General features: G+C 43.3%; 1 protein-coding gene across 1 annotated transcript in view; it reads right to left on the reverse strand.

The window, feature by feature from the left end:
• The window catches only part of TMPRSS7 (transmembrane serine protease 7), a 47,359-nt gene that overhangs the window by 19,148 nt on the left and 18,676 nt on the right, over positions 1 to 9,535 (reverse strand). The window contains exons 8-10 of the mRNA XM_025214259.1: positions 8,622 to 8,752; positions 4,853 to 4,965; positions 2,047 to 2,153 (exon numbers count right to left, since the gene is read on the reverse strand). Of these exons, the coding sequence (XP_025070044.1) occupies positions 2,047 to 2,153; positions 4,853 to 4,965; positions 8,622 to 8,752 (351 nt within the window). The remainder of the gene's footprint in view (positions 1 to 2,046; positions 2,154 to 4,852; positions 4,966 to 8,621; positions 8,753 to 9,535) is intronic.

Genomic DNA, 9,535 nt, shown 5'->3' on the forward strand with positions numbered 1-9,535 from the left:
ATGGGCTGGTAGAAGTTTTCAAAATTTAATCCATCAAAGTTGTCTTGTCATCATCATAAAAGGTGGCAGTCCAGCTTTTCTCCCATTTCTAAGATAGCCCCTATGAAGCAGAAAGGGAAATGATGGACAAGGAAGTATCTGACTGGTTTTAGAGAAAAAAAAGTGGCAGAAAAAATATTAGGTATTGTCCACCATTAATATTCAGGAGCTTTTGAAAGCAAAGTCTTTAAACTGGTAGACTGTATGAAAGATGGAGAAGTGCCTTGGGTGCTCATCTACTTTAAGCTGCCACCTTGGCAAACAGCTTCCCTGGATTTCTGCCTAGGTGCCACTTAATGAATCTGAGAATCCTAAATGCCTGCAGATGCCAAGAAACACTTAATCCCCACCAAAGCCAACTGCATTTCTATGGTGTCCTTTATCCAAAGATGCCAGAGGCTGTACGTGGTCCTCAGACACTGCCAAAATAAAGAGAGAAAACCACCCAGCAAATATTTGAAGTCACTTAAAAAAAATAACAGAATGAATTTTTAAATGTGGTTAAATTTAGAGCAATGTTTCAATAGCTGTGGTTACTCTGGAATTTAAACAGACCTTTGGAAAACTTCCCAAAGCTAAGAGTTGATCATGTGAAATAACTTTTGGGTTTTAAGGACTTTTCCCCACTGAGAATATAGCGGCTAGAAAACATGTTTTCTATGAAGAGATCCCCACTAATACTGATGGTTCATTTTTTAGCTATTACACTGGGTTAAGACATCTCCCACAAATATTCTAGCCTCTAAAAATACCAGTGACTGCATAAACTAATGAATACACTACTGTATATTGTGACAATAGGAAGGCATTTTTCCTAGCTCTTTTTAATTAGCAGTTATACCATCAGACAGGCCCAAGCTTGTTATACCTTGTAGAAGTGAATTAAAAAATGTATATTTAACTTAAATAGTATTGGATTTGATTTTCACTTCAGTGATATTGTACATACAAAGTAACTCAACAGAAAACAAGCATTAAAAAACCTTTCCATCACAGAAATACAACATCCCAGGGAAAAAACAGAAGCAATAGCAATAACATAATGGAAAATGCATAAGAAATATACCATACTTAGAGCAGTCAACTATACCAGTTTAGGCATTTGGAGTGGGAAATGAGAATAGTTATGTGGTCTCCCCATGACACCCCCTTACTACAAAGCCAGTTCCAGTGTTATTAAACATTACCTTTCCCACATGTTAAAAGCTCTTAAGAAGAGAGCATCCACACATTAAGTCAGGAAAAGACTAGCTAAGGGAGAAATATCACTGGCGGGTGTCAGGTAGTTTGTGTTGCAGTGATGACACAGTTGCATGGGGCCAGCATAAGCAATTTGAGGTCCTCCAGCATCCCAAGATTCATTGCTCTGATTTGCCCCCATACAGCTGATATATCCTCCAGGACTCTACTATCCAGGAGTAATGGAAAGGCAGCAGCTGCAGGAGGGCTAGCAGCCACGGGACAGAACTGGCAGTCATACCCCTGCTCCCCAGCCTTCTAGTGTCAAGTCAAAGCCGTGAAGCTTACAGAGGGTATTAACCCTTAACAGGCAACTGCTCACAGCATGCACTGACTTTAAAATTGCCTAACATTCCCTAGAATTACCATGTGCTAATTATAACATCTGACAACACCCTTAGACTCAAAGCCCTTACAATCAATGATGGATTAAGTTCCAGGTTCTACAAACCCTTTTTTGGTTAACCCAGTAAACCCAGAACTACTTTATGAAAATAAATACCCTGTGAATCTTAAAGTTCTCCCATTCCTACCTCCCACCTGAGCCAAGAGAGCTCACACATCTTCCACCCATCTATTCTTTTAATTAGGAATGTCATTTATTTTAGCTAGGTATAGTTACAGTCAGACCAGCCAAAGGAAGGTGTTACAGATATTATTAGCAAATATCTATCGTTGTTGTTAAGACTCACTAAACTTCTTGCCTGAATAATTTAGTAAAGTTTACCCAGATCATCTCAGGTTAATAACCCATGTGAAAATACTTACATGTGCTCATTAATTTTCCACCATCCCCGCTCACAGCCTTTGATGCTTTTCTCACTTACGGTATAGTTATGAAACTTCAGTGCTATACCTAGGTTCTTCTGAGGAGTCTATTCCAAACAAGTGAAAAGGCCAGTTAAAAAGGGGTTAATTTATGTTGTGTAGACACTACACATTAGTCATCTTTAAAGAATTTTCTCAGCACTCACTGTCCACAAGTTACAGGAGCTACAGTACTGTCCACAGCTCAGCAGCAAACACCTAAGATGGTTATTCAGCTGCCAGGAAAAGCTTTCACTGACAGAGGCCAAGTGCAGCTGCAGGCTTTCCATCTCCTACCAAGCAAAGAATCCTTTCATCTTCCACCGCCACTGACCATATAAGGAATGAAGCTTTTGTGCCAAGATCAAAGGACTCTGGTGCTTCCAACCTTGCTTATACGGGACAGGTTGCCATGGCTGAGTGACAGATAAGACACTGCCATACAGAGCAGTCGGCTCTCAAATGCTTTTTGCTGGTGCCTTTCATCCAAAGAATTCTAAATATTTCACATCTTATTTTAAACTCAAGGGTACCACAGAAGTATGCAATTACTATGCATTCCTTTTTTAAAGGAACATGATAATTGACAAACCAATGGTCATACTAAATGGCAGAGCCATGATTAAAAGCCCACAGCATTTATCCCATCCCTCTCTCTTTTTAAGAAAAGTATAATCTAGGCAATGCGCAGTGTGTGTGTGTGTGTGTGTGTGTGTGTGTGTGTGTGTGTGTGTGTGTGTGTGTGTGTGCGTGCGTGAGTGCGTGCGTGTGTGTGTGTGTGTGTGTGTGTGTATATGTTGTGGGGGGGTCATGGAAGGGGAAGATGGGAATTTTTAACTCAAAAAGTTTGGCTCTATTCAGCCTTATCCAGAAAGGTCTAGGAAAAAAAAGTCACCCACCCCAGTTCTCATGGGATGCTTTTAATGTTCACACTCCAAAAAAGCCCCTATTAGATTAAATTGTAAGTATTTAAAAATCGTATTTCATGCACACTTGGCAGAGACAAGCTAGTCTTTTACAAATAAACCCACCAAATGTTCCTTCTACCCTGAGCATGCTCTAAAGCCCAGGTCCTAAAGCAAATTTCCCTTTAATGGGAGCTGTTGACTGGTATAAGTCCTTCCCTGCTTCTTTATACTGTCTGCAGCAAACTGACAGGTAAGCAAGAAAGATTCGGTGATTTGGACATAGACAGAGCTTTAAATGTTTTTTCTATGTACCTCTAGGCAGCAGGCAGCTCGTGAATGCTGGGATGCTGGGGCGCATGGAGCATCCCAAGGAAGTGCAGGGGACCCCCCAGCATGCTTGGCAACAGACCAGAAGCACTTCTGGTCCAATTCCGGGTCCGCTGAAGAGCATGCAGCCCCCACCCCTCGTGTCTCCCCAGCTCAACAACTGGTGCCTCCTGGGTCGGGGGGGGCACCTGGGTCCTCCTGTAGCCAATCACTGAACTGGGGGGGGTGCAGGGGAGCCCCCCAGCACACTCCCCCACGGACCCAGAAGTGTCCACTTAATTTCTGTCCACTTCTGGGTTTGCCGCAGAGCATGTGGGGGGCACCCCCCGCACTCCTGTGAGATGCTCCATCTGCCCCAGCATTTCAACATTCATGAACCATGCCTGGTACCTCGAGGTATGTAGAAAAAACATTTAAAATCGTGTCTATGGCTGAATTGCTGATTCTCTGAATCAGCATCAAATCTTCAGATTCGGATTTGGCTGAATCAAATCAGGGACAGTGATCCAAATCAAATCACTGTTCTGTCTGCCTGTCCCGGGGGGGGGCAGGGAATCCTTGCTTCAGCAGTGAGTGGGGAAGGCGGGAGGGCAGGGGGAATCCAGGCAGACCCTGCTGTACATGAAGTCTGCCAGAGCTCTAGCCAGGGAGCAGAGGGGATAGTCAGCCCTGCTGTGGAGCAAAGAGCCCTGTTCAGCCCAGAGAGGATGCTGGGATGCTGGGGGAGTCTGATTTATCTTAAACCAGCAGGGGGTCTGGGACAGACATTGCATAAACCAGTTTGATCCAAATCAGTTAAGTCTGATACTACATTCAACCAGGTTTATCTCAAACTGGTTTCAGCCATTTTCAAACTGGTTTATGTGCACTGAACATCTGTTCTGTTACAGCTTTAAACCAGTTTCTGATCATTTAAACCCACTTATGTGTAATGTCTGTCCCTAGCCAATGTCTACACATGCAGTCCTATTAGGCCACAGGATATTAACTAACTCCTCTGCCAGTTAGAACTTGTAAATACAAATACTATTCTCCAAAAGCTTTTTTTTAGTGTGCAGCAACAAACATATAGATGCTGATAGGGCTGGTTGGGGCATAAAGGTGCTTCAGTGCAGGGCTGCCTGCTGGCTTGTACTCCAGCCAGCTCCTCTGCAGCACATTAAGCTGGGTCAGAGCAGCCCGGACTGGCTGACCCTTGGGGCCCCCTGTCAGCCAGGGCTGCTCAGACCCAGCTAAATGTGCTGTGGTCCCAGGCTCTCATGAAGATGTGGTGCCCAGGAGCAATAAATACCAGCACAATATGTATCAGAGTTTATTTCTTCACATTAATTCCATGTGTTGATGCTCCTAGTAAAGCTGTGCTTAATTTCTGTCAGTCAAGTATTAATTGCTGTAGATTACGGTGTAGTCAGAAATATCTACCAGATCTCTCATAAAATGTCACTCCCTACAGAAACCTATGTTGGGCATGCTCTGAGGCTTTTGATGCTTTACATGTGTGTCAGTGCCAGAGGAAAAAGAGTAGACTTTACCTGGAAATTCCACATACAAATGCATTTTGGAGGATAGTAGCTTGGGTAATAGGGACTCATGATTCTCCCCTCATACCCACTTTTTTCTTTTGCCAGTATTGTTTTTCCACACTCTAAGGGGAAAAAAAGAAGTTTGTTAAATTCCATGCTGAGTTCTGCAGCACAAGTGGCCAAATTGATCATGTTCCTTAAACGCTATAGCAGAGCAACTTAAATGTTGCAATCAACATTTAGTCAATCCACTGAACTAAAAAAGAAGTCAGAATTACATATTACATATAATCTCCCCTCCCCCTGCCTCCCTCCATACACATGCATACACACGGAAGTGATATAGAAGAACCTGTGGCTCTCAGCCCTCAAATCCTGGGAATGCTGTCTCTGATAATTTGCTGAATGTCTTTCACAAACAGAAAGGTCAGCAATTCATGCAAACTAATCAGTTCTCCGCAGTTGCCAGGAACAACCTCAGTTCAATACACTGAACTTCAAAAGTGGCCCACACAAGCCATTGCCTCCATTTAAAGGGGCCCCACAGAATTGATCAGCCAAACTGTGTGTTTGTAAAAATAGATAACTTAAAAAAAAAAGTTTGTAAGTGTGGTAAACCTAATGTTAAGAAGCCATATTCACTGCCAAAGTGACCTGAAGAACTACTCTGATCACTTCCTCATTCCTCTGTGCAGTGCAAGTCATTTGATTTCTGTGAAACAATCTCCATTTGAAATAAAGCATCTCTTGAAAAAGATCCCAACCCAAAACTTAAATTTGCATGTGTAACACCCACACACACTTCAGGATGTGTGGTAAAGTGTGTGCTTTCGGTTGTTGTATATTGTGGGCGATGCGGGGGTTTGGAGGGGGTGGGGGGGAAGGACTGGAAAAGAACCACCTCCCCTCTCCCTCATTGTGTCCAGATCATTGTCTTAAGATTTTTTTAAAAGAACCTTAAAACCAGTGTAGTGATTCTGGAGGAAATCCTGGAGCACTGGCCACCTTTTATAGCCAAGACTGCGTGTCCAGGCTGCAACCATAAGCCTGGGCCTCTTTTTGCTATTTCACTGCTATTGCAATTTCAGCCCACCTGTGTGGGGCTGAACATTGAGACCTGGATCAACAAGATGTGCCACTCACCAGATGGCTGGGGTTGGTATAGGCCTGGCTGGCTTTTTGGTGCCCAGTCCAGGCCCAGTGAGATAGGTCTGGGACTCCTTTTGCCCCTTTTGCAGTTTACGCCCCAACCAAGCTGAGTGGCTGGACACTAGTTGTAGTTCAGGGCCAAGTGAAAATAGACCTGCCCCCTTTTTTTGTCTCAGCTGTTAGGTCTCTGCATAGCAGTATAGCTGAGACTAAACGTCCAGGCGGCAGCCAAATAGGCCCGGCGCTCTTTTGTTGCATGTTCAGATCATGGTGCAGAACAGGCCTGAGCACTCCCTTTATTGTTCTACAGCTGTTGGGTCTCAGGCTAGCTATGTTGTTGAGCCCCGCTGTATATTTGCTTTATGTCTGGGCCTGGCTTTGGGCCTGGCACATGTTGTTGCTTTTGTAACTCTGGTTGGTGCTGGTTGCAGTTCAGGCTCTTCTGCTGTTTGGCTGCCTTGTCTTTGAGTTCTCTTGCAGTCTCCTGCCCCAGCAGAGCTGGGATTAGGACTAGAAATTTTGGGGTGCAATATGCTGATGACAGCTGCTGTTAACCCTTCAAAGTCACCACACAGAAGTGGAGATCAGTGCTACAGCTTCGCAGGGAGCAACAAGAGACCCCTTACAACACAGAAGGACCTATACTCTCTAGCAGCTCTCTGTGGCACAGTAGACCAATGGAGCAGCTCATAGGACTCCCCGGCGTGGGCCCCCCTTGCCAGCCCATTGCTGAAGGGCAGCTGTGTGGGTGCAGGCCCCCAGAACTACCCACTGGGGAGCCCCCACGTCCCAGACTGCCTGGGTATGGGTAAAGCCTCCCCAAAAAGGGTGTCACCTATAGACCTTGTTTTGTAGTTTATAGTGTTTTAAAATTATAGCTAGTGTTTACTTTTGTTTTTTCCTTATTCTTTGTAATAAACTTAGATTTTGTGTTTACACTGCTTGAGAGGGAAGAGTTGTTGGTTTTATTGAACACACTAGGGATTCATTTAGTGTTTCCCAGGTAGTCTGGGTGGAAGCTCAAGCCGAGGTTTTATATATATTGATATACTAAATATATTTAGTACCCCAAAATTGAACATGGCCCTTGTTACTGTTGACAGGATAGCACCACATCCATAATAACCTGCAGGTTGGAACAGGAGTTATAGAGGCAATGATATGGATGGTGGCAGCAGAAAGCTTCCCAAAATCTGCATGTGCTTGGGAGAATTGTGCAACAGCTCTGAGCACACAACCTATGACAGAGCTGCCAGGAGCAGCGCTGAATGCTGTGCACTTAAATAAAAATCCATGTTGCTACAGTCCAAAGGAAGTCCCTTGTCATTGCACATTACTCTATGCATAAAACAACAGCCCTTGGTAAATTATCCCAATGATTTATTTAAAATTACTGTTAAATATTTGCTAGCCTACATCTTTCTGGCTGCAACTTCCAGGACTCTGTATTTTATTATACCTTTTTCTTGCTAGTCCTATATTATCTGATTTTATTTGTAGATGATTTTATTTCATATTAGATTTATATGCCACCTTCCCCAAAAGAGGCTTGGGTCAGCTTACAAAATAAAACTGATAAATCATAAAGGCAGACAAAATATTTAAATAAAATAAAATGTAATAGAACAAACTCCCCAGACAACTATGATCAAGTGACTCTTGAACCAGAAAGGAAGATGAACAGATGTGGAATACAACACTAGTGCATACATTTATCCTTTTTTGCTGCCTAAGCAGAAACCTAAATTAAGATACTGAAGATTATAAATGCAATCACAAATTTTAGTTTTAATACTGAATATTTAATGCTCACTACTTTCATCTTTAAGACTGGAAATCAGAGGCTCCAGCAGCAGGGAGCAGCTACAGAAGTAGTGTAAATGGACTGCTATGCGGGTAGGAGAAGGAGCTATAACTAATTTCCGAATATTGACCCCAGTCAAGAACTGTGCAACTCTCTTCCCTCCAAACTTTGCTCTGCAAGTCTTCTTGGGACAAGATGCATCTCCTTTGGTGCATTTATATAGCACCTAGGCACAGCAGAGCTTGGTTGGATGATTCTCAGGCTGTAAACCAGAAAAACCACTAAACGTATCCAGACATAGAATTTTTATGAAATTTCTAAATGGACACCAGCCCTTAAGTCATTCAATGTTGAACCTACAGCATTTTTCTTGTGATTATGGAGATTTGCTTTCAATAAAATAAGAGGTAAGAAGCATTTTGTTCACTTACTATATGCTATAGTTACCAACCATCACTTAGGTAATACAGCAACATCTCCATCTAGTGACAATCAGGAGTATTGAAGATGATGGGTTGGCAATGAAAATTCAAGCATTTTTCTTTAATATACTTCCTACCTGCTTCACATAACAAAAGCTAATCCAAAACAGAGAGGACAACAAGAAAGGATTACAGGAAAAAAAGTCCCAGTGTTAACAAAACAAAGGAAATAAAGAAGAGAATATAATAGAAGGAGGTAGGAGGGGAAAGACAGATTAAAAAAGAAATCAATCAAGGAGCTGCTAATTTAGGATTCTAAGAAATGTATCAGCTCTGGACTCTTGACTGGCTTCTCCATGATAAACACACTTCATTTAAAAAAGAAAAAAAAAAGACGACTTACTTTCTTGTGCAATGACCTCAAAAAAGCCATGGAATTTCTTCAGTTTCTGTGTTTGTGTAGACTTAAACGTGACCAGCATCAAATTATTTGTGGAAACGAATGACATTAAGGAGTTGGTTGGTTCACATATTCTAAGAGAGGGGGAAAAATGACAAGAGACAAAAGGAGTTATTTTTAAAAGCAGATAATGCTTGTTAGGTTTTTAAATTTCCACTCAAAGACTAAAGCTGGAACACAATCTTTTTTTTTTTTTTAACTCCTATTTACAAATCTATGTTGCTAACCACTAGGAAGTGTGGTTGAAATATACTGAGAAAGTAGTGTCATGTAAGCGCGCAGTGGCCCTATCTTACATTTACTATGCTTACTTTATTAGGAATATTGGACTGGAAGGGACCCAAATGCATCAACGTGTCCACCCTGTCCCCCGCAACTGGAGTCAACCATGGAACAAACGTTAAGTTCAAAACCCCTTAGAGACACTGCAAGAGGCACATGCAGGAACAAGAAAATGTTCCCCATGCTGCAAGTTTGCAGCGCAGGGACAAAATGAGACCCCTGGATATCCAGGGGTCAAAAAAACCCCGCAAAGAAAAGAAGTGGGGCAGGGCAAAACCTGAGGCAACCGGAGGCTGGGTGCTCCATAAAGACACTCTGGCTGCCAGAGCATCTCTATGGTTAGTCCTTGCCCATGAGGGCAGGCAGCATGCCAGCAGCAGGGAGCTGGACCCAGGCTCCACTGCTGGTAAGTAAGCAGTCAGGGGGCTGGAGGAAGGGGGAGGGAACCATGGAGAGGGCCCACCGGCCCCACCCGCTCCCTCAACCCCCTGATCCTTTCCCCACCTGGCCCCATCCCCTGCCTGCCCCCTGAGCCCCCTCATCTCCCAATCCCTTCCCCACCAGCCCCACTCCCC

Source organism: Alligator sinensis, unplaced genomic scaffold, assembly GCF_000455745.1.
Source record: "Alligator sinensis unplaced genomic scaffold, ASM45574v1 scaffold359_1, whole genome shotgun sequence".
In the NCBI taxonomy this organism is placed as follows: Eukaryota; Metazoa; Chordata; order Crocodylia; family Alligatoridae; genus Alligator; species Alligator sinensis.